The sequence below is a fragment of the Odontesthes bonariensis genome, chromosome 11, assembly GCF_027942865.1.
Source record: "Odontesthes bonariensis isolate fOdoBon6 chromosome 11, fOdoBon6.hap1, whole genome shotgun sequence".
Lineage (NCBI taxonomy): Eukaryota > Metazoa > Chordata > Actinopteri > Atheriniformes > Atherinopsidae > Odontesthes > Odontesthes bonariensis.
In genome coordinates, this window is record NC_134516.1 from 789959 (window position 1) to 816510 (window position 26552).

The following is a 26552-nucleotide window of genomic DNA, read 5'->3' on the forward strand; positions in this document are numbered from 1 at the left end:
TTTCTTACCAAATGTAGATTTGATATGAGACATTCTTACAGTCAGACCATATCTTTTGGCTGTACGCCTGGACCAGTCGCCTTGAATCTTCTTTAAAAGTAAGGGACTTTCTCTCCCCGGGCAGAGAGTTTTTCCATTTGACAACCGGCTCTCCCAGAAAATGCATTTTCTGTAATTGAGATGGACCTGACGACAGAAATAAAGATTTCTTTTGTTCGACTACGTCCGTTTCAGCAGCTTTCTTCATCACTCATTTTCTGCACCGGTTTTTGAGGGACCTCTCTCAGAATTCACCACAATACCATAGTAGTTAAGTCAATTAGTTTTACAGTAAAGCAAGTTTCATTGCAGAGATTTAAAGACACATATGTCTACTGTGGAAAGAAAGCCACTATTTGGGGTATTCTGGCCTCTTGCTGTGAATGGAACTAATGAAATAGGCTGAGACACGGCGATGCCTCACAGCACCACTGTGTGTGAGCAGATAAAAATTAACTGAACGTTTTTAAATATTCATGTTTAATTACTTTCATAATGAATTCAAAATAAATAAGTAATGTAGTTTCCATAAAGGACCCAGTTTAGGGTGATCAGAATTCCAAAAATGCAGTAAAATGGCCCTGTTCTGCATTTTCACAAATCAGAAAAAGGTTTCACAAATCCCAAACAAGGTTTTAATGAATCTATAGCCTCTTTAGAATAATTCTATCCAGATTTGAGCAGTCTAAGTAATGTAGTTTCCATACAGGACCCAGTTTATGGTGATCAGAATTCCAAAAAAGCAGTAAAATGGCCCTTTTCTGCATTTTCACAAATCAGAAAAAGGTTTCATGAATCCGAAACAAGATTTTAATGAATCTACAACCTCTTTAGAATAATTCCATCCAGATTTGAGCAGTGTAACTATTGTAGTTTCCATACAGGACCTTGTTTTGGTCGATCAAAATGCAAAAAAGCAGTGAAATGGCCCTTTATGCCCACCCCTTTAATGCGCGAATCGGAGGCTGGCGAATCGGATGCCAACTTCAGCGTCGTGTACCGCCCACAGGTGAAACAAACGATAACGCTGGAATGAGCAATTAAAGAGACAGACTTCAATCTTGATAACGGTGTTCGTTGCGTTATTAGCTAGCAGGGTATTTCTGGTTGAATAGCCAGGGTCCGACTTCCTTGTGTAGGTCATTCTGTCGCTTTCATCTAAGCCAGCTGCTCTTGGGAAACTAGTCATGAAGAGCCTTCCGTATTTCTGTCGAGGAGAGGTTATTCGAGGCTTTGGAAGAGGAAGCAAAGAACTTGGGATTCCCACTGGTAAGAAAATAGTTTAGCCTATATCTCTTTGGGCTTTTCAGTTGGCTAATATGTAACGCAGTGCTTACGCAGACAACGTAAACCCAGTGTACATCGTTTTTCTACCAAACCAGAGCAATATCAAGGAATAAACCATGTGTGAGTATTCTTATCACGACAATCACTTCTTCTCAGGTGACTTATCAGATACTTCGTGGTTGTTCATGCACACTGGATACATGAGCGTTAGCTACACTGGTTACGACACTCTTTCACGTAACGGAACTTGCCCTGTTTTCTACCTGGTTTGTCGCTATGGATGTTTCCATAAACCTGTTGTAGGTGGATAAAAATGTGCTCTTGGATACTGAATTAGTTAAGCAATTTATGAGCGTCGAATGTAGGGAAAATTGAATTTTGTGACAAACATGCACTCTTAATGTTCGTTATTTCTCTAACATTCAGCCTGAAAATAACTGCGAATGTTTAAGACGTACAATTTCATTTTGTCATGGGAATTCTGAGTTCAGGACATCATATTTGGCAAAGTGACAATGCAGACAACGGGGAAGTGAATATTTGTTTGAGGTGGTTCAAGCTTTGTTTAATCAGAAGGGAAATAATACCAAAGTATGACATTATATTATTAAAGCGATACTCCGTAGTAAATTCACCCTGGGGTCATTTGAACCGTGATATCCAGCCAAGTAGCCCACCCGCAGTTTTTTCGATCTTGGCTGAACATCAGCTGAGTTACTGAGTTATCCCGAATAGCTTCATACAAGGGTTAATGGATCCTGGTCTGTATCTCCAAAATTACCACACTAAAATCACATGCCATGACACCAAACTTCTACAGTAGTACAAATATGGTCTGTACTCACCAAACGATGCATTTGGAAGTTTGTACATAGTCCAGGAGTTTATTATTATCAACACAAGCCTGATAGCTTCTCTGCAGCTAAAGCTGCGTCGACGTCACTTCTGGGAGCTGGGAGCTTCAAAGTAAGATGAGGGTTGATCTACTACTGTAGACAACAAAGTATATGCTATATTCTACATGTTTTTTTATGTTGTAGAGTAGTGAATTTATTTTATTAATGGAGAAATTGAGCAGTCTTGCTTTGTTGTCTACAGTAGTAGATCAACCTTCATCTTACTTTGAAGCTCCCAGCTCCCAGAAGTGACGTCGACGCAGCTTTAGCTGCAGAGAAGCTATCAGGCTTGTGTTGATAATAATAAACTCCTGGACTATGTACAAACTTCCAAATGCATCGTTTTGTGAGTACAGACCATATTTGTACTACTGTAGAAGTTTGGTGTCATGGCATGTGATTTTAGTGTGGTAATTTTGGAGATACTGCCAGGGTCCGTTAACCCTTGTATGAAGCTATTCGGGATAACTCAGTAACTCAGCTGATGTTCAGCCAATATCGAAAAAACTGCGGGTGGGCTACTTGGCTGGATATCACGGTTCAAATGACCCCAGGGTGAATCTACTCTGGAGTATCGCTTTAAAACTGTCCTGATCTGGAAGTAGTCTGCATCAACTATTGAAAACCATTGTAGGTGGGTCGCTACTCCTTGTTACATGCCCCTGCTTCTTACCTTTCTTTGTACTTCTTCTGACTCTTGTCTCTGTTTTCCAGCCAACTTCCCAGACTCGGTGGTGGACAATCTTCCATCAGATATCAGTACAGGGATCTATTATGGCTGGGCCTGCGTCGGTAACGGTGATCTGTACAAAATGGTGATGAGCATTGGCTGGAACCCTTACTACAAAAATACCAAGAAATCCATGGTAAGTATAAGATTTTTTTAAAAAAAGTATTCATTACAATCAGCTCGGTCTGAAAAACGGTGTGCACATTTTAAATATGTTTCCAGTATGTTCGATAGTCCACGGTCTCAAGCTTATTGGAACCCATATATTACATGACTACACATCCGATTATATATGTCAGTTTAACTGAGCATTGGAGTCTTTCTGGACTCTAATGGGAAGAAAGATATTGGAACCATTTTGATTTGATATATTAGATAAAGTTCCTTTTATATATAAAAAAAACCTCTACTGATCAGAATAAAACCAGGAAAACCCCACAAATCATTAAAAAAATGGCCATTTTTGTGTGCGTGTGTCTGAGAGTACTTTGGTTGTCAGCTCCTAATGAACCAACATGAAATCAATGGTTGTATTTATTGCTCATTGAATGCATCGTATAAAGTTGGACTACGGTCAGTCGCGTAAGAAGCTGGCTGCGGGCCCCGGTGCGACATGCGGAATACGGGCCCTCTAGTGGTCATAGTGACATTTAAAGCTGCCGTCGGCAGGTTTTCAAAATTGCGAGTCTAAAGTCGGAAAATTCGAACTGATACAACTTTCAGGTCCCTCCCCCAGCCTCTAACAAGCTCCGAATCGCCCCCAAAACCCCTCCCCCTCTGTGGACGAGGTTGTGCACGTGAGTTCACACCAGTGTGAGCGCACACAAGCTGGGGCAGACTCACGCTCAGCAGCGTGTGCACAAGCTGTGATTGACAGGTAGGATTCCTCCACCCTAACGTGATTGGTTAAAAACAGCCGGGAGCGCTCGGTTTTTGCAAGCATGATTACAGGCTTCAGAGGGAGCTACAGATTTCATTATTTTTCCTAAACAGCCTATTTAATATTCTACTTCCAGAATCCCATGACAGTTCAAGCTAATATGACAAAAAAAAAGTTGCCGACCGCAGCTTTAAGGGAGGACTTAACATAAGGGTGCCTAATCCTCAAGGATCAAAGATAGCCTATAGAAGTAGTTTATATTGTTGTACATAAAAACATACTCCACAACATTGAGTCAATAATATGGGAAAACTTTACAAATCATTTTTATTAATAGGCCTATACGGTAATCAAATATATACAGCATTGACATTAGCGCATGCCATGGAAGTAGGCTCAAAGCGCTGAAACCTCGCCTTCTGCTGAAACAGCAAGCTCTTACAGTATGGTTGCCCTAAATATGAACTGCGCAGAAACTGAACTTGGGCTTTACAACGGTGCAGGAACAAAGAAAAAAAATATTCATACAACTGTGCAGAAACAAAGAAAAAAAATATTCATACAACTGTGCAGAAACAAAGAAAAAATCATACGACCATCACTGTACATTAATCATCACTAGAATGCCATTTTACGAGCCTTGCGTTGTGCAAAATCATCAACGATGTCACCAATATTTAATGCTCTGGCTCTCCTGTTTTCAATGGATAGTATAGCTAACCCACTGAGTCTGTCCTGCCCCATGCTGCTCCTTAGGTATGTCTTTATAAGTTTTAGTTTTGAAAAAGATCGCTCAGCTGTTGCCACAGTCACAGGTAGTATGAGAAACAGCATGAGCGCAGTGCACACTTCACCGAATGTGGATGTTACCGTATCACAATCCACCACAAGCATTTTGGCCAGTTGTAAAATGGATGTTTTTTGCGCAATCTCTGATTTGAAACACGACCTAAATGAGAGGAGTTGACTTGGAAACGTTGGTGCGATGTCCCTGGCGTAATAATCAGATAAACGCTTCGCTTTTGCAAACAGGTCGTCATCATCACCTGCGAGCAGAAGGGTGGTAGGACGCAAAGCTTCAAACTAACGACACGTTTCCCGCATACTTTTAAATCTTTGTGTGAGTTGGGCGTTTATTATGTCCAGAGTGCCATTAAATATATGCACTCTGAAGTAACTCTCTGCGTCGGTAAAACGCTCATCTTCAGACAGTTCGTCAAAGTGACGCTTCACTCTCCTTGCCCTAACATTTTCAAATGCACTCTGAACCCCCCATTTACTTGCGAGCATCTGCGCTGTAGTCTTGGCCTGGTCAAATGCACCCCAGTACTCAGAGATGACTTGTATCGAGTTTTCTAGTAACTGAATTGTGGTCTGCAAATCTGTGTCTGTCTTTTGAAGTGTTTTTGACACAGCATTGACAGTCTCCAACACTTTTGTCTGCACAACGAGCAAAAAAATGAAATGAAATTTTTCCATCAATTTCGTAAGCCCAGCGGCTTCGTTTCGCTCATCCCTTTTGTCGCTTGTCAGAGCTATTTTTGTCAGCACCCGCATTACATCCACATACCTGTACCGTATAGCACTGAGGGAATCGAATCTGGAGGACCAGCGAGTGGGGCATAATCGCTTCAGAGTCACATCTGGGTGATCTGAGCCATCTGCTGTTATTATGCCACTGAGCATGTTCCATCTTTTAATGCTGGTTCCAAAGAATGTGTAGATGTGTTCTATGGTGTCATAAAACCGGTCAATCTCTGGGATGTTTTTCACTGCATCATTCAAAACCAAATTCAAATTGTGCGCTGCACAGTGAACATATGTAGCAAGCGGCTCACTCTCCCGTAGTCTGGCCTGCACCCCTGAGTAAATGCCACTCATATTTGCGGCTCCGTCGTAACCCTTTTTCGATAGCTGGACTTAGGTATTTAATGGAACCCTGTGGTCGGCTTATGAGCTCTTTCAGTAAAGGGTCGTAACCCGCGAGCAGCTCAATTATAGAAAGAAAATTCCCACTATTGGGCTGTCCCAGTACCTCCTGATGAGCCCTGAATGCAAGGTTACAAGACGCCAGAGTAAGTGTAACATTGACTATGCGCTCCAGCACTCCTCGCCAAAAAAGTGCGGCATTACGCACATCCCTCTCCAAATCTTTGTCAATGGTACCATGGAGCTTCCATTGCTCAAACACAACACAGGCTGCTACAAAACAAAACAAAGCTTCAGATTCACTATGAGCTATACAAAGAATGTCTGCGTAGTTATAACAATGAGCTGTGCAAGGCCAGACAGCTGCATTTATCTGAAATGATTAATAAGAATGTCAACAAGTCTCGAACTCTGTTTGCTATGGTTGAAAAACTCACAAATCCTCCTAAACAGACAAACCCAGACCTCCTCTCCACTGAGAAATGCAATGAATTTGCCAACTTTTTTAGCCAAAAAATCAAAACAATTAGACAAAACATTAACGCAACACAGACAAACAAGAAAACTAATCTGTGTCTAAAACCTAGAAATAACTCTGACGTTATGTCACAATTTAATATTGTAGATTTAAAAATCCTAGAGGAAACAGTTCGGCAGCTGAAATCAACAACTTGTTCTCTGGACATAATACCATCCGACTTTTTAAAAACTGTTTTTACCTCAGTAGAAAGTGATCTCCTACAAATAGTTAACAGCTCACTGGCACCAGGCATTTTTCCCAAGTCACTAAAGACAGCTGCCATTAAGCCACTCCTAAAGAAGAGAACTCTAGACGCCTCTATGATGAACAACTACAGATCTGTCTCTAATCTCTCTTTTATATCTAAGATTATTGAGAAAGTTGTATTTAACCAGCTCAACGACTTTCTGAATGAAAGTGGAAGTCTTGATAACTTTCAATCAGGCTTCAGACGTCATCACAGCACTGAAACAGCTCTGGTCAAAGTGTTAAACGACATCAGGTTGAATACTGATTCTGGTAATGTTTCAGTCCTGGTTCTGTTGGACCTCAGCGCTGCGTTTTATACTGTAGATCACAGAATCCTGTTGCACAGGCTGGAAAACTGGGTTGGACTTTCTGGAGCGGTCCTTAACTGGTTCAGGTCCTACTTAGAAGGCCGGAGTTATTTTGTTACTATTGGCAGCTATGAATCTGAGCGAGTGGCCATGACTTGTGGAGTCCCCCAGGGGTCAATTCTTGGACCTCTTCTGTTTAACTTGTATATGCTCCCTTTGGGTCAGATATTGCAGAATTTTAACATCAATTATCACAGTTATGCAGACTATACACAACTTTATGTGTCTCTGTCAGCGGACGACTGCAGCCCAGCAGACGTACTGTGTCAGTGTCTGGAGGAAGTAAACACCTGGATGAGAGAGAAGTTTCTACAATTAAATGAAGACAAAACTGAGATCATTCTGTTTGGTAGCAAAGAGAAGAGGGTCAGCGTTGGTAAATATCTTGAGACTCGGGACCTTACAATCACTGACCAAGTTGGTAACCTCGGAGTGTTGATAGACTCAGATCTGACTTTCAGCAGCCACATCAAAGCTGTCACCAAGGCAGCTTTTTACCATCTCAGAAACATCAGCAGAATTAAAGGTTTCCTCTCCCAAAAAGACCAGGAGAAACTCATCCATGCATTCATCTCCAGTAGACTCGATTACTGTAACGCTCTTTTAACTGGACTTCCCAAAAAGAGCATTAAACATCTGCAGCTCATCCAGAACACTGCTGCTGGAGTTTTAACCCGGACTAAGAGATCTGAACACATCACACCAGTTTTAAAACCTTTACACTGGCTTCCAGTCAGTCACAGAATAGATTTTAAAAGCCTGCTGATGGTTTACAAATCCCAGAATGGTTTAGGCCCAAAATACATCTGTGATCTGTTCAGAGAATATAAAGCCAGCAGAGCTCTTAGATCCAAGGACTCAGGTCAGCTGGTCCAGTCCAGAGTCCAGACTAAACATGGAGAAGCAGCATTTAGCTGTTATGCTGCAAACAAGTGGAACAAACTGCCAGTGGAGATTAAACTTTCACCAAATGGAGACATTTTTAAATCCAGGTTAAAGACATTTCTGTTCTCATGTGGCTATGCATGAAATATCTTTTAACTTATCTAGACTGTTGCCTGATTTTAAATTAATTTAAATGATTTTATTTGTTTCTCTTTATATTATTTTATGTATTTTTAATGCTTCTTGCACTCCCTGCTGCAATGCTTTTATTTTATGTAAAGCACTTTGAACTGTTTGTACATGAAATGTGCTATACAAATAAATTTGATTTGATTTGATTTACATGTGGCTGAGAGGACTCGTGACATTCAATTTTTTAAGACAAATGGCCCCAATCATTTACTCCATTCACCCATGCGTTATTATAATGCGATGAACGGCGATCTCCAAATAGCCAGCATGGTTCACAGTAAGCACAATCCAATTTTGGTGAATAGCAAAGCCACATCCGTGGCAATTTGACACCTGCCTTTGTTTGGGTATGATAAAACACATCAGAAAAAGAGCGATTGTGTTTATTTTTAGGAAAAAGGCCGCTAAGTTTACATGAACCCATTGTTGAAATGTAGTTTTTAAAGCTGCGGTGGGCAACTTTTTTTTAGTCATATTAGCTTGAACTGTCATGGGATTCTGGAAGTAGAATATTAAATAGGCTGTTTAGGAAAAATAACGAAATCTGTAGCTCCCTCTGAAGCCTGTAATCGTGCTTGCAAAAACCGAGCGCTCCCGGCTGTTTTTAACCAATCACGTTAGGGTGGAGGAATCCTACCTGTCAATCACAGCTTGTGCACACGCTGCTGAGCGTGAGTCTGCCCCAGCTTGTGTGCGCGTACCCTGGTGTGAACTCACGTGCACAACCTCGTCCACAGAGGGGGAGGGGTTTGGGGGGTGATTCGGAGCTTGTTAGAGGTTGGGGGAGGGACCTGAGAGTTGTATCAGTTCAAATTTTCCGACTTTAGACTCGCAATTTTGAAAACCTGCCGACGGCAGCTTTAACAGAAGCGTCCAAGACATGTTCTTGAAAGTGTCCCCTGTCTGTAGGATAACGTTCTTCCCCCGCTCCTGTCCTGTCCAGCTCCTGTTCTGTACTGTCACTGCCTGACGCCTGTTTACCACAGTTTCGTCTGCAGACAGGTCACCTGCGCCACTGACTTCATCGCTAGTTTCTGGTTCTTTCTGTTGAGAGCTGCAACAAAGATTATACGAATCGAAATTTAGAATGAGCATCCAGTTTACTATAGGTCTAGGCTAACAAGCGCTAGTGTAACGGATGACAATTACCAACTAGAGTTTGGCGTAGAACGTTAGTAAACCTCCCTCCCGAAGCCTCATAGTTCTGTCGGTAGGCTACACTGTAACATGCTAACGTTCAAATAGCTAACACTTAGCTTATCTTGTGATTCTACTAGCAGCGATCATATTTTCAGATCTGTGTGATTATATGTATCTCGGTGGATTCTACATTCTACAATGAATACCCTTTCTATGTTGTTGTAGGTAAAATCCAACATGTTTGATCCTGAGCTCACACCTGTTGCATGGTTCTTCACAGTCGCCGCTAGGTGTAGATGTTGTTCTGTTCTTCTCACTGCTCTTGGTGGTAAACCCGAATTTGTCCAGTTTTGGCAGTTTTACCACCCTGTCCTGTTCCTCCCTGCGCTCCTGTCGCTTCTGGGAGCCGCTTTTGTGTTTGAAGGACTTTTGAGAAAGATAATGACAACAAACAATGGTGACCATTTCATTTTATTTCACCGGTTCACGATCTGAAATTTGGATAAACATGTAGGCCTATGCTTACATCTTCGTTCTTGTAGAGAACGGCCCGGCGGCAGCCGGCTTCTCGTGATCGTGCGGTTCTCGCGAAGAGAGCCGTCCGAGCGGCTGACAGATCATGAAGTGCTGCACGGGGTCCGCGGGACGTGCGGAGAAGCTTAAAGGATAAGACCGGTTTTTTGACATTGGGCCCTTGATTTCACATTATAACATGATGTTTATAATAAATAAAGCATAGTTTATAATAAATTATAAACTATGCTGTTTATAATTTATTAATTACTCTACACCAGCACTGATAACGTGGAGGTGCGTCGCTTACTTAAAAAAATCCGGGTTACTAATTTTGAATTTTAGCCGAATGAATAAATAGGCAGCAGGTCTGTGGGCTGTCTGTGGCAGTAGCACCACGATGACGTCAGTAACACCCACTTTACGACAAAAAAATCAAAATTACAATAACCCGGATTTTTTTAAGTAAGCGACGCACCTCCACGTTATCAGTGCTAGTGTACAGTAATTAATAAATTATAAACAGCATAGTTTGTGCCTGTATGAGCTTGCCCATAGGAAACCGTTTCATGGCCGAATATCTCAAGAGAGCAGCCAGACGCCTCGCGAATATCTTCGGAACAGCTCCAAATGTTCAACAACAAGCAGGGGTGATTAGAACATCATGCTATAATGTGAAATCAAGGGCCCAATGTCAAAAAAACGCTCTTATCCTTTAAGATTTGCTTGCGACGGGCAAGGTGACCGTCGCTGGCCAGGGTACTGAAGTGCCACTGACTGAGAGCTCAGCGGATGACGGGTGAGCGTAGAATAAATCCTGCATCGTGAATTAGGGGGGTGCCGAATTTCGTTGCACTGAAATTCCACCGAATGACAGCTCAGTGGAGAATAAACGGGCCCTGCAACGGCCACGGGCCCCGGTGCGGCTGAACCTGCTATAGTTACGCGCCTGACTACGGTTAAGTTTTTATCTCGGCTCACCTTTGTTGAACCCCTTTCACTAAACGTGCAGCTAAAAATTGTTCAAAGGACAAACTGAAAAGCATACAGACACGAAGAGGTGAAAGCAGCGAGGCGACGTGATGGTGGTAATATGTGTTTGGGGTCATTTTTGCTGGCGCGGTTTAGATTAATTTGTCTCTTTAGTGGGAAGGGCCGCTGCAAATTTACACTTGCAACATGTATCAAGAAACGTGAGGAATGACTGTCTGCAAACAGATTTCTTTTGGACAATGTTGAACCTTTTTTGTTACAAACCACGCTCGGCAGCTGTGCTGTTATCACAGTTGAAGGATGAGAAAGCATCTGTGACAGACAAAACAAGAGCCTTGGAGGTGGCTTAATTTCAAAATTATATAAGAAATAGGAGCACACTTTGTGCCAAAGCATTGTTTTAAAAAGACTTACTTTCTGAAGTTAAGATTTGAGACACATTTGAAGATACACCACAAACTTGAGGGCAAGTTGAAAAGCCCTTGTGTTCTGTATGTGTACAAAGAGCAAAGGTTTTTATCCTGCAGTGCAGATTTAATCAGTTTTATAACCATCTCTTTGAATTATTACATGAGTTTCCCATCATGGTTGCTACGCACACATTTTTCAGCCTCTTAATTTCCTGGTCCCTAACTTCAGATGCCAAAGCTAATCTTTGTACTCTCTGATTTCATAATACCAGAGAAATGCAGTAAATTCTGGCGTCTGCTGTTCTCTGAGAAAGTTGATGCGAATGCTTTTTTTGGCCCTAGGAGATGCATGTGATTCACAAATTCAAAGAGGACTTTTATGGGGAGATTATCAGTGTTGTCATGGTGGGCTACATCCGTCCAGAAAGGAGCTACGACTCACTCGGTACGCCTTGCCTTAAAGTTCTTATCTTTCACACCTTCGTATTTTAGTTGGTGTTTGGAGATGTTTTTGCTTTTGTTTTTTTTTCCTCCACAATGCCCACTCTTAAGTTTGTTCTCCTCTGCACATGTTTACCTGTCCTAACAGAGGCTCTCATTGTGGCCATCAACAATGACATTGAGGAGGCCAAGATGAAGCTGGAGCTCCCAGAACATCGCAAACTGAAAGAGGACAACTTCTTCACCAGCACGACCAGCTCGACTTCAGTCACACCCTCCACCACTGCATCCACGTCTCAGACTATTACGAACGGTCACTGACAGCTGGCAGTGACAGCAGCGCTTTGTGCACGCACTCACACAGACCAGATGAGCACAGTTGTCTATATACACACACACGCAGACACAGACAGGTTGTTTATATGCACAGCCTTATTCTGAAACCTGTCAGCGGGCGCAACATGCATATAATCATAAACAGCCAATCTGTTTTGATATATTTTTCTTTTTTCTTTGTCAGTGTTCCTGTTTGAAAGAGCTTGCTGGAATTATTTTTTTTTCCTTTTTTGCAGTCAATTATTAGATTACTGTTCTCTTCTCTTTTTTTGTTCATCTTCACACCAGACTGCCTCTTTGCATCTCATTGGTCCTGCTGAGCATTTTATAAGAGAACACTGGTAAATTACAGATTTTTGGCAAGATATCGAACAGAAAAAAACAGTTTTGTAATAGCGCACCAAACAGACTGTAAATTCAACTCTGTGAATGCTGTCCTCCTACCTTAAGGTGGTTGAGAGAAGGTTTCAGCATTATTATCTGTAACGTACTGTGGCCTCGAAGTCAGAAAATGTTGTGTAACATTGTCCCCCTGGTTTTCTCATTTTTCACCCCTCTTCTAGAGCCTTATTCATCACTTGCCCTGAAAACCTCTACATTGGACCAGAGATTTTATTTGTGGTTTTGAGGCATTAAAAATAAAAAATAAACGCTTGCTAGATAGGACAAATTCAATAACTTGCAGCATGGTTATTTTTTTATGAAAGCTAAGCAAATGTGTTTTGATAGACAGGCTTTTTTCCCACTGTTTCAGCATATTCATTTGCTGGATTTAAGTATCTTGACACTTGGTCGTTGATAATCTAAAGAACACAGTAAAGCTTAATAACAAAGCAGGTGCTTCTGCTCGTGGTTTATTCACTCACAGTTCTAGTGACACATTGGTAGATGGTAGTACGAATTAGAAAAAAACAACAACTCACCAATCCTGTTAGACAACCACAGGCTTTTAATTGCACGAAGAGCAATGTTAGAAAGTTGCTTAGAACTGGAAATTGTTCAACATGTATACGACTCCTAATAACTCTCTCTACAGCAAATATACTACACGTATGTTTTGTTCAGAGGGACTTTTCAAGTTCTTAACAAATATATTCCAAAACAGCTGGCAAAACCCTGAAGGAGTATCTCTTTATAGTGTGTGTGTGTGTGTGTATACTTGAGAGATTACATGAAATTGTCAAAGATAAAACTACAAGTCTCAACAGTTATTTGAACCCCCTGTAAAAAATAGTTTTAGGTGATAAAATATTTAAGTCTGCATATGTGATTATTGGATTTTAAGTCTGTTGGATTCATTATTTTTGTTTATTAAAGTGTTAAATAGGCAGCGAAAGATGTGACCACATTTTCTGAATGTTGACTTAATCATGCAACCGGAGGTGCGATCCTGTTTTTCGGCCGATGGCTTTTCTTCTTCTTCTTCTTCTGCTCTCCGTGTACATTGTTTTCATCACTTTCTTAACCAGCCAAATGAAAGCGGTGTAATCGGATGTGTCGCTTCGTCAAATCTTTCAAAGATTTGAAGAGGGCAGCGCTCGTAACCCTGAAACGTGTTACTTTACTTTGTCACTGCGGTGAGGCTCGTGTTTCCAGGTCCCATTTGTTGGAATAATTCGCTGTAGTTTACACAGGGACCGGGGTTGCTGCACACTGACTGAAAGCTCTGTTTTAATCCATCGTGTTTTACATCATTTTATTAAATGAAAAATTTGATCAAATATATTTCAAAGTTCATTTTTGATGTTTTTACATGTTAAAAAAAAAAAAAAAAAGAATGTAAATGATGCTTCAGGAAAAATGAACCTTATAGAAAATACTTGTGGCCTTGCTGTTTTGGGACTTTGCATCCACAGTTGAGACCTTTCTTTTAGCTTCTGCCATGTTGCACAGATGCGAATTATAGTTGATTTATTTTTTATCTTTTTTGAATATATAATTGAGATGATCGTCATCTTCCCTTTTATTTGTGCTCCTGAAAGGAACTGTGAAGTGGAACACTGTAAGCAAAACAGATTCCACTGTGTGCGTCGAAACAAGCGAAACAATGAAGTGCATTTTGCGTATTATGTTTCTAATCCAGACACGACAAGTTCTACTGGAAATCAGGTATTTCTAACTGGCAAAGCGAGATTAATGCACGTTTAACATGCACGGCTTAACAAAAAGTCAGTTGAAAAAAATATATAGTCATTACATAAAACATTCAGTTGTTCACAAAGGCAGAAATTAAATGCAAACAGAAAGAAAATAGCATAAAAACTACGAAATTATGAACCATCTCAAAGGGTTATAGGCTAGTTTGAAAAAGTGATCAAATAAGTGCAAGTGGCATACAACTTTAAATGATATATTTGAATATATATATATATATTGTTTTTGAACAACCACTACTAAAATGTTATGTTGTCAAATGAATGAATGGAATTAAAAAAAAAAAAAGAATAAATAAAAGTATCTCAGACCCATTTATTAACACCCAACACTGACATTTCATTACAGCCTCACAAACTTGTATGTAGCCGCCCGGAGGCTTCTTGGATCCGTCTGCTTTGTTGTAATCGCATCATTTCCTCAAATAAGTCAGAAAGCCGTTAGACTGACTAAAGTTCCTACAACCTCAGTGAACCAAGACATGATGTTAAAAGGGTCTGATTTATTCCAGTGTCTTTATCACGGTGGCAAAGTCAGGAGAGCAGTCTGAGAACATCTGAAAGGCTTTTGTGAAAAAACTATTTCAGAAGCCACATGAAATTCACCTTAAAGTTCTCGTTTCAGCACTTTTTGACGCCATGGTTTACTGCTGAGCTGTGTAAGGGAAAAATTAATTCCTATATACATTGTTTGAGTGTTACTCTGTATCACCCGGTAATAACTCATTTAAGACACTTGTTTTTCTCTTTTCTCCCTCTTTCAATGAGGGTATTGTGCTCTTATGATTTAACAACTTTAAGGAGTTTGACAGGGAAGATGGCACGGTACCGAGGTGCCTTGGCTGGAGAAAGGGAGGAAAGATAGATAACAAAGTCTTGAACATATCAAAGGAGTGACTACGTATTAACCTGTATATTAACTGACTTGTTTTCGCCTAAGAGTCAGAGCAACTCTGAACTCTGTTCTGTGTTGTTCTCTCTTGCAAGATATTATTAAAAGCATCTTATCTCCTCAGAAAATAACTGACTCTGTGCCTTACTAAAATTTCCGCAACAATCTTGGCGTCACCAACAGGATCCCTCGACTGGTTTACCTGGACCGGACCGCAGTGCCTGATCAGCCTGGACTGAAGCTCCAGCCTCATACCTCCAAGGCCTTTCGGAGAGAGAGGGCTGACGGGTCCGTTTCCTGGATATCAGCGCTGGGGTCATCTTTTGAAACACAGTAATCTGGGGCGGTAAGATTGCTTTCTGTTATTATTTGGAAAAGAGGGTTTTCCCGGTTGTGTCATTAGCGAGACAGAGATTTCACGGGTAAGTGAATCTTAAATCAGTCCGAAGAAGTGTGACTGAATCAGTCCGAGGAAGTGTGACTGAAGTAGTACTCCGAAGAAGTGTGAGTACAGATTAAGGTCCTCATTGGAGACGTCCTTTGAATGAAGGAATATATTCCCCCATTCCAAGTCCGAGAATGGGAAACAGTAAGTCTCGGGCTTCTGACCCTCCCGGGGGACCCAAGTATGATGAAATGATAAAAAAATATGGTCCGGAGAGTGTAAAATGGACTACTTATTAGATAAAAAATTGGGGTTTTCCCCCTGAAGGTTCTTTTAAAATGTCTGAAATAAGAAAATTAGAAGAGAAGATTTGCAAATGTGAGAAAGATATGAAAAAAAAAACAGTGAAGGTTAAACAGTGGGAAAAATTGGAAGAATGTAAGAAAGGTATAGAGTGTTGGAAAAAGGAAAGTGAAGTGAGAGAAAGAAAGAAAAATGCTAAACAAATGCCAGGACGGAATGATGATGATAATGCAGTATGTGGACGAAAAGATAATTTATCTCTGACTAAGACTGAATCTCCTTTTAAGCCACCACCATATTCTACTGGTAACATTTTTTCTTCTCCCTTTTCATCCGCACCTCTTTACCCTACACTGAGCGCTCTCGCTGTGCCGGATCCGGACCTGGACTCCTGCCCTCCACGACGCCTACAACAACAACAACTACAGCCACAACAACAACTACAACAACAACAACAACTACAGCCAGACACACCACAAACATCGGTTTATGGGAAGAGGGAAATTCTCCAAACTTCTCCAGGAGAAATCTCTCCTCACCCACAACATCTGTCACACCAGTCTGAAGATGAAGAAAAGGAGGAAGTTGAATTCTACAGTGTACCAGCCCAAAACCTTTTAATGCAAGTAAAAAAACTCCTCTCCCCACAATCTGGAAGTCGGAAATCTCAACGTGTGAAAAAACCAACCCAGATCCAAACCATGCCTATGGTTGAAGTTGCAGGTCCAGTTGGACCATTACTGGTCTATCGACCCTGGACTGAGACTGACATCATCGAAGCATCACGAAGTCTCCCGGATCCAGAGAATTCTGGACCCTGATTTGCTGACGAGTTGCGAGGCTTCTGCGCACAATTCCGCCCGACCGGAGTGGAACTGCGTCGCATATTGACAAGAAAGTTTAAACAAACCGACCTCTGCAAATTAGAGGCGGGTTTGCCACAACCGGATCTGCAACCTACTAACAGTAAGCCTGGACATAATGACAACATTCATTACGAAGCAGCCATCCAGAGACTGTGTCAAACCATCACCACTCAGTTTCCGACCAAAATCAACATGTCCCACATTTACACCTGTAAACAGAAACCCGGTGAAGGGACTGAGGACTTCATACACCGCATCCTCGAGGAGGTGAGCAAACACAGTGGTCATCAGAGACCAACGGATTTGGGCCATGAACCAGGACCATGGGAGAGTATTGCATGCGATGCAATAATTAAAGGCCTGATGCCAGATGTCGCCTCTGAAGTAAAAAACATCTACGTGGGATGGTGTGAGGGTCCTGGTCTAATTGACGTCCGCCGATATGCCCGACATGCCCAGAACCAAGTTGAGACCCGTCAAATAGCCAGAAAGGACAAGACTGAAAAGGAGCTGCATTTGGCAGCCATGAACATGTATTACGCAGTTGGTGATGTGACAGGTCACCCCGGAAACAGAGGACGAGGTCGGGGACGTGGACGTGGACGTGGAAGGGGAGGTCGACGTGGACCACACCTGAACTATGACTCAAATGTTTGTTTTTACTGTGGCCAGACTGGACACTGGAAGCAGGACTGTCCACAGCTGAGAAGTGATGAAACTGAGCAAAAGGCTGACTGAGGGTGGGAGGCGGGTTCCGGACGTCACACGCCAGCGGAGCCTCAACAAATGGGTGATAACACAACACACACACATGCTTTTCCTGCTCTGTGCAATGAAGAGACGCTTGCTGACTGTAACTCACATAGTAAAGTTTTGCATGCTATTTCTGTCCTAGAGCAAAGATGTTCACCTCAGGTGATAGGAACTTATGCTCATTTGACATCTGAAGCCTACAAGGCTTTTCCAACTTTTCAGCTTAGTATTTTGGGGAAACAAGTAACATTTCTGGTTGACTCTGGGGCTACATCATCAGGAGAGAAGTCAGGGGAATTTGATCGTCCTCCAAAGCTAAGTTGAAACTACGTCTATTCCATGTCTGCATCAGGTCAGGTTGTGAAGGAGAAAATGACAACGCCCATTGCGTGTGTCACTCCCGATGGGCTCTCCTTCAAGCACTCATTTTTGTTATCAGAGCTGTGTCCCATTAACCTGATGGGCCGTGATCTGATGTGTAAACTGGGCATTATTTTAACTTCCACACCAGAGGGTGTTAAGGTTATGTTGCAGCCTGAGAAGGTTTTTACAGCGGTGCAGTTTGACTCATCAGCACTTACATATGCTTATGAGTGGAAACTTCCCAGCTCTCCTTCCTCACAACAGCTCGTGGAGGAAGCAAAAGCTTTAGTTTCACCCCTTTCTGATTTCATGCAACCTGCTGATCTGCACTGTACATCACACATTTCTTTGGGGCCTGACTATGACTATGAGAAGAAGTGGTTTCGCACTCCTTTTGAAAAAATATGTACGTCTACTTTATTTTGGAATTCACAAACTGCTGCACTGGCTGTGTGTCTCACTCCAGAGCAGTTAGAGTTTTTTAATGTTTGTGGTACTCGCCCTCACATCTCCTTGGCCAAACCTACACATTGGCACTGGCAGTGTGTGGGAGAGTTTTTTGCAACCTGTAAAAAAGAAACTGATTGGACAGTTTCACCTGCTGATCCAAATTTGTTGTTTTCTGAACGATTGTCAGCATACAAGAAAACCTTTTTGAGCACAATGCATTGTCAAAAAACTGTGGAACTAGTTTCCACTACAGAATCACATTTTGAAGCATGTTTTTTATCTGAAACAGATCTGTCTTCGTTACCCATGTTGGCTGAAGTGCCCACTGATCTTTGGGCTAAAAGCAAAAATGATGTGGGGTTGATAAAAGGCTGTGAACCGGTAATTGTCACCCCTAAATCGGACTTTCGCCCGTGTAAAAAACAATACCCTTTGAAGCCTGAAGCAATCAAAGGGATCAAGCCTGTTTTTCAATCTTTTCAGAAAACAGGCGTCATTGTTCCCTGTGAAAATTCACCTGTGCGCACTCCATTATTTCCTGTTAGAAAGATTAGAGATGCTGGCCAGCCAGATGAATGGCGTTTTGTGCAGGACCTCCAAGCAGTGAATGCTGCAGTTCAGCCACGTGCTCCCACTGTGCCCAGTCCACACACTATTTTGTCTCAAATTCCATCAGATGCACAGTTTTTCTCAGTTGTTGACTTGTCTAACGCATTTTTCTCTGTCCCTGTGCATCCTGACAGCCAGTTTTGGTTTGCCTTTGAATTTGAGGGGGAATCTTGGACTTTTACCCGGTTATGCCAGGGATATTGTGAAAGTCCCACTATTTACAATGCTGCCCTCAAAGCTAGTTTGGAACCACTCCAACTAACCCAAGGCTCTGCTCTTTTGCAGTACGTAGATGACATCCTTTTATGCAGCCCATCCAAGCAACAGTGTGAAAAAGACACAGTGGCCCTGCTCAAGCATCTTCATTCTTGTGGCCACAAAGCCAGCCTTTCTAAATTGCAGTTTGTTCAGGACAAAGTCACCTTTTTGGGCCATGTGATTTCCAAAGAGGGGCGCTCACTTTCTCCTAAACGCGTTGCTGCTGTTCAGAACATTCCTAAACCAGTTACTAAAAAACAGCTCATGTCCTTTTTAGGCATAACATCTTACTGCAGGAACTTCATTCCTAACTACTCTTCTCTCGAAGCTCCTTTAGGTTCTCTTATCCACGGGAAAGGCCTCCAGTCAGCTGATGGTGTTCCATGGACTTCTGAGGCTGAATCAGCCTTCACTCAGCTTAAGCTGGCTCTTCAAACAGCTCCTACACTTGGTATCCCAGATCCTCATAAACCTTTCACACAGGCAGTTGATGAGAAGCGTGGTTGTATGACATCTGTTCTTATGCAGGAACACGGGGGAAGACAAAGGCCAGTGGCTTATTTCTCCGCAAGGTTGGACCCTGTGGCTGCAGGTCTGCCTGGTTGTCTTTGTGCTGTTGCAGCTGCAGAGAAAGCTGTCCTGGCCTCCCGAGATATTGTAGGCTACAGTAATTTGACTGTTTTGGTTCCTCATTCTGTTGCCATTATTCTTCTTGAGCAGAAAACCTCACATCTTTCAGCTGCTCGCTGGCTCAGATACACCTCTGTGCTCCTTGATATGCCAAATGTCACTGTTAAACGTTGTACTGTTCTGAATCCGGCTACGTTGCTTCCCACTCCTGATGATGGGGAGCCGCATGACTGCGTAGTTGTTCTGGAACAGGTTTGTACACCCAGACCTGATCTTTCTGACATTCCTCTTCCCAACTCTGACATGATTCTTTCTGTAGATGGATCAGCTTTGCGTGATCCAGCCACAGGTACTAACTGTGTTGGGTTTGCAGTAAGTTCTTCACATGACACTTTGCTGTCTGGCTCCCTTCCTAAACACTTCTCTGCCCAAACTGCTGAACTCATTGCACTCACTGAAGCATGTAAGCTGGCAGCTGGTAAGTCTGTCACCATTTACACAGATTCCAGATATGCTTTTGGTGTTGTTCATGACTTTGGTGCGCTGTGGAAACACAGACATTTCCTTAAATCAGATGGCAAACCCATCTTGAACTCCTCACAGGTTTCTGATCTTCTTGATGCGATCCTTTTGCCTACAGCAATTTCGGTCTGTAAGTGTGCGGCTCACACTAACTCAGATTATCCTGTTGCTCGTGGCAATGCTAGAGCTGATGCTGCAGCTAAGCAGGCAGCTAACTATTTTCCTGTTTTCACTTCCCTCTTTTTGCAAGCGGAAGACACGCCCACAGATTTCCATGCTTTGCAAAGTTTTGCTTCTGCAGATGAAAAACGCATTTGGTCCTCAGCGGGTGCAACTCATACAGATGGTGTTTGGCTGGGACCTGATGGTAAACCCTGTCTTCCTAAACATTTTTTTCCTCACTTTGCTAAATTGACACACGGGTTGGACCATGTGTCAAAAGGGGGGATGCTGAATGCTCTCACTGCTCATTGGTTCACAAAAGGGTTCAGCTCATGTGCACAGAAACACTGTCAGTCATGTATGGTTTGTGCTACACACAATGCAGGGAAAGCAATACACACTTCACAAGCTGCACATCCTCCACCAGAAAGACCTTTTGAACATTTAATGATGGACTTTGTTGAACTCACACCAGCTGAAGGAAAGAAATATGCACTCGTAGTGCTACTGTTCTTAATGAAGCAGCTCCCCCAAACTTTAGTTTTATGGATAAATGCCGAAATGGGAGGAAAGGTGGGGGGGAGGCTGCCTTATTTAAAGATACATTCCAGTGTAAAGATATCTCATTTGGGGAATTCACTTCTTTTGAATATCTGAGTTTTATTTTAAAGGGTGTTCCTAAAATCCTGTTTTTAATCATTTACAGATCCAGGATACTGTGCAAGTTTTATTGATGATTTTTCTGAATTATTGTCTGTTATTTCGACTGATTTTAACCATTTTATCTTGACCGGGGATTTTAACATTCACATGGATAATATGACAGATGGTACTGCCAAAGAATTTTCTTCTGTGCTGGACATGTTTGGTTTGTGGCAACATGTAACAGAACCTACCCACCTTCGAGGTCACATTCTGGACCTGGTCATTTCTAAAGGTGTTGATATTTCTTCTGTTGTTGTTACTGATTTGGCCTTGTCTGACCATTTTTGTATTTTATTTGATTTACATATTACTCAGAATGTTCAAACAACCAGCTTCTCAGTTAAGAAGAGCTACATCAATGAGAAAACAAGTGCTCAGTTTAGGGAGGCCATAGCTATGTTACCAACAATGAGCGCAGAGTCGGTTGAAGGAATGCTGGATCATTTTAACTTGAAAATTTTTAACGTAATGGAAGCTGTTGCACCGATAAGAATCAAGAGCACTTTGATCAAACAGAAAACCCCATGGAGAAACACCACTACGGTCAAAGACCTGAAAAGAGAATGCAGGAGAGCTGAATGTAAATGGAGGAAAACAAAGCTTCAGATTCACTATGAGCTGTACAAAGAAAGCCTGCGTAGTTATAACAATGAGCTGTGCAAGGCCAGACAGCTGCATTTATCTGAAATGATTAATAAGAATGTCAACAAGTCTCGAACTCTGTTTGCTATGGTTGAAAAACTCACAAATCCTCCTAAACAGTCAAACCCAGACCTCCTCTCCACTGAGAAATGCAATGAATTTGCCAACTTTTTTAGCCAAAAAATCAAAACAATTAGACAAAACATTAACGCAACACAGACAAACAAGAAAACTAATCTGTGTCTAAAACCTAGAAATAACTCTGATGTTATGTCACAATTTAATATTGTAGATTTAAAAATCCTAGAGGAAACAGTTCGGCAGCTGAAATCAACAACTTGTTCTCTGGACATAATACCATCCGACTTTTTAAAAACTGTTTTTACCTCAGTAGAAAGTGATCTCCTACGAATAGTTAACAGCTCACTGGCATCAGGCATTTTTCCCAAGTCACTAAAGACAGCTGCCATTAAGCCACTCCTAAAGAAGAGAACTCTAGATGCCTCTATGATGAACAACTACAGATCTGTCTCTAATCTCTCTTTTATATCCAAGATTATTGAGAAAGTTGTATTTAACCAGCTCAACGACTTTCTGAATGAAAGTGGAAGTCTTGATAACTTTCAATCAGGCTTCAGACATCATCACAGCACTGAAACAGCTCTGGTCAAAGTGTTAAACCACATCAGGTTGAATACTGATTCTGGTAATGTTTCAGTCCTGGTTCTGTTGGACCTCAGCGCTGCGTTTGATACTGTAGATCACAGAATCCTGTTGCACAGGCTGGAAAACTGGTTTGGGCTTTCTGGAGCGGTCCTTAACTGGTTCAGGTCCTACTTAGAAGGCCGGAGTTATTTTGTTACTATTGGCAGCTATGAATCTGAGCGAGTGGCCATGACTTGTGGAGTCCCCCAGGGGTCAATTCTTGGACCTCTTCTGTTTAACTTGTATATGCTCCCTTTGGGTCAGATATTGCAGAATTTTAACATCAATTATCACAGTTATGCAGACGATACACAACTTTATGTGTCTCTGTCAGCGGACGACTGCAGCCCAGCAGACGTACTGTGTCAGTGTCTGGAGGAAGTAAACACCTGGATGAGAGAGAAGTTTCTACAATTAAATGAAGACAAAACTGAGATCATTCTGTTTGGTAGCAAAGAGAAGAGGGTCAGCGTTGGTAAATATCTTGAGACTCGGGACCTTACAATCACTGACCAAGTTGGTAACCTCGGAGTGTTGATAGACTCAGATCTGACTTTCAGCAGCCACATCAAAGCTGTCACCAAGGCAGCTTTTTACCATCTCAGAAACATCAACAGAATTAAAGGTTTCCTCTCCCAAACAGACCAGGAGAAACTCATCCATGCATTCATCTCCAGTAGACTCGATTACTGTAACGCTCTTTTAACTGGACTTCCCAAAAAGAGCATTAAACATCTGCAGCTCATCCAGAACGCTGCTGCTAGAGTTTTAACCCGGACTAAGAGATCTGAACACATCACAGCAGCTTTAAAATCTTTACTCTGGCTTCCAGTCAGTCACAGAATAGATTTTAAAAGCCTGCTGATGGTTTACAAATCCCAGAATGGTTTAGGCCCAAAATACATCTGTGATCTGTTCAGAGAATATAAAGCCAGCAGAGCTCTTAGATCCAAGGACTCAGGTCAGCTGGTCCAGTCCAGAGTCCAGACTAAACATGGAGAAGCAGCATTTAGCTGTTATGCTGCAAACAAGTGGAACAAACTGCCAGTGGAGATTAAACTTTCACCCAATGTAGACATTTTTAAATCCAGGTTAAAAACATTTCTTTTCTCATGTGGCTATGCATGAAATATCTTTTAACTTATCTAGACTGTTGCCTGATTTTAAATTAATTTAAATGATTTTATTTGTTTCTCTTTATATTATTTTATGTATTTTTAATGCTTCTTGCACTCCCTGCTGCAATGCTTTTATTTTATGTAAAGCACTTTGAACTGTTTGTACATGAAATGTGCTATACAAATAAATTTGATTTGATTTGATTTGATTTAGTGGTGGACATGTTTAGTAAATGGGTTGAAGTTTTTCCTGCAAAACATGCAAACAGTCATGCAGTAACTAAAGCACTGCTGACAGAAATCATTCCAAGGTGGGGCATTCCAGAGAAGATCAGCAGTGATAATGGCAGACACTTTGTAAACACAGCATTGACCGAGGTTGGTAAGTTCCTGGGAATAAGCTTGCGTACACATTGTGCCTATCATCCACAGAGCGGAGGTGCTGTGGAGAGAGAAAATGGTACTTTAAAGTCCAAGCTAGCCAAATGTTGTGAAGAAACGGGTCTGCCATGGACAAAAGCATTACCTATTGTGCTCACCTATATGAGGATGAGAATTAGAGCTCGAGTGAACCTCAGCCCATTTGAAGTTTTATTTGGCAGACCTCCTAACCTGGGAGTGGGACCTGTAACCAGACCCCTCCCCTCCACAACTGTTTGTGATGATGCAATGTTGTGTTACTGTCAAAACCTTTCCACTGTCCTCTCTCAAGTTTCACAGACAGTGAAAGCGGCACTTCCAGCCTCAGCGGACACACCCCTGCACCCACTCCAACCAGGTGATTGGATAGTGGTGAAGGAATTTCGCAGAAAACACTGGAAGTCCAAACGCTGGCAAGGCCCGTTCCAGGTGCTACTGGTCACTCACACAGCTGTTAAAGTCGCAGAAAGAGCAACCTGGATTCACGCCAGTCACTGTAAGAAGGTGCCAGAACCAGTAGATGACTTCCACCCTGACATACATCAGCCTAACCAACTCGCCCTGAAGGACAAAGAAAAGAGTCAGCAGTAAAAGCTGTACTCCACCGGTGTGTTAAGTGCTAGTAACCTCTGACACCGAAGATTGAGACATCCTCACCGAGACCTGCGATGAAGCGACGTGATCATCACACGTGCGAACAATGGCAGAAACTGTTTGTTGTTTGTATTTTACTATTTGTAACCAGCATGTGTACATTTTATCTTGATTTCACAGGCAGCAATAATGCAGATCATGTTAAAGATGCCTCTCCTGGTGGCAAGTCCAGAAATGTTTTACAAGAACCATGGGTGACACGCAACGTTTGGTATCAATTGGCGAATTATTAAATCTGTCACCGATGCTTCTTGTGTGGTTTGTATGAAAGATGCACAGCCTGTTGCTTTTACAGGTGTGCCTGGGGAAGTTCATCCTTTAACTTGTACTTCCTATGCCATCTGCTCTAAAGGCATTCGTAATGTGACGCTGTACCTGCCTGAAGTTGACCCTGAGATGACAACATCTCCATTCCGTGGTATGAATTGTACTTATCACCTGTGTTTGACACATTGTTGGCTGATGAGAGGAAGTTATTTTAAGGGCGTGGATGGCAAATATCATAGTAAGGGAGACCATTATCCTTGGAGTACTGAATGTCCGCCACTCACCGGTGGCATTATTCCACCACCGCCACATTTTAAGTTATCTAGAGCACGAAATACTTATATAGTTTGCTATGAATCCCAACCTGAACCTGCAAATGAATTCAACAGACATGCCCTGGGCAGTGTCCCACCTGACATGTGTAATGTTACTGTCCCTGTCACATGGGGAAGAAGTAGTACTCAGAATTCAGTAGCTTTTCATTGTATTTTTACTTATTGCCTATTTGATTCTCCCTCCATGTCTCATTGGATTTTTAATGATACTTTGCATTCCACTCGCCCTGTCCCCGACATGTTTTGGCTGTGTGGCCGTCACAGTAAGCTACATTCTAGTTTGCCTGCCAATTGGACTGGTAGGTGTGCCCATGTGATGTTGGTGTATAATGTCCGTATTGCTGTTGATCCTTTTGCTCCTCAACCCACCCGCTCAGTACGCAAACGCTCTATTCCTGGCAGTTTTGATGATCGTGTCTATGTTGATGCAATTGGAGTTCCCAGAGGTGTCCCTGATGAATACAAAGCCAGAAATCAGATAGCTGCTGGTTTTGAGTCCATTTTCTTATGGCCTACCATTAACAAAAATGTGGACTGGATCAATTATCTTTTTTATAACCAACAGCGTTTTATTAATTACACTCATGATGCTATTGAAGGACTGGCTGAACAGCTAGGCCCCACTTCTCTTATGGCTTGGCAAAACAGAATTGCTTTAGATATGTTGCTAGCTGAACGCGGAGGGGTGTGTGCTTTGATGGGTGATTCATGTTGCACTTTTATTCCTAATAATACGGCTCCGGATGGCTCTGTAACCAGAGCTCTGGATGGCCTCCGCTCCCTTAGAGAAGAACTGGCTGAAAACTCTGGCGTTGACACCTCCCTTACTGGTTGGCTTGATTCAATGTTTGGCAAATGGAAGACTCTTATTCTCTCCCTCCTCACAGGGTTAATTATTGGATTGTGTCTATTAGCTCTTTGTGGCTGTTGTATTATTCCCTGTGTGCGAGGCCTCATTGTGCGCGCCATTGATAAGTCTGTGTCTTACCAAATGATTCAACTGACTCAGCAAACTCCTTTGCTTTCAGGTTGTCCTTTTAGTGACTCTGATTTGGACATGGATGACGATGTTTCTGTTTAATTGTTGATGTTTTTATTGTTCATCATTGGACCCTTTATCACTATGATGCCTGCGTTTTAAACTCACGTTGTGTGTGAATGCAGACTGATGTTTACTGATAAAGTTATTATTTTTCTTGCTTCTTTTGGGTTGATTAAAATAATGGTATTATTATAATCAAAAGGGTGGAGTGTAAGGGAAAAATTAATTCCTATATACATTGTATGAGTGTTACTCTGTATCACCCGGTAATAACTCATTTCAGACACTTGTTTTTCTCTTTTCTCCCTCTTTCAATGAGGGTATTGTGCTCTTATGATTTAACAACTTTAAGGAGTTTGACAGGGAAGATGGCACGATACTGAGGCGCCTTGGCTGGAGAAAGGGAGGAAAGATAGATAACAAAGTCTTGAACATATCAAAGGAGTGACTACGTATTAACCTGTATATTAACTGACTTGTTTTCATCTAAGAGTTAGAGCAACTCTGAAC

General features: G+C 41.9%; 1 protein-coding gene across 1 annotated transcript; it reads left to right on the forward strand.

The window, feature by feature from the left end:
- The first annotated feature begins 1057 nt into the window (after positions 1-1057).
- On the forward strand, positions 1058-26552 carry LOC142391464 (riboflavin kinase-like). The gene is made up of 5 exons (XM_075477219.1): positions 1058-1308; positions 2937-3088; positions 11374-11476; positions 11621-15199; positions 24037-26552. Exons 1-4 carry the CDS (start codon positions 1227-1229, stop codon positions 11791-11793), a joined length of 510 nt encoding a protein of 169 aa, XP_075333334.1. The 5' UTR covers positions 1058-1226; the 3' UTR covers positions 11794-15199; positions 24037-26552.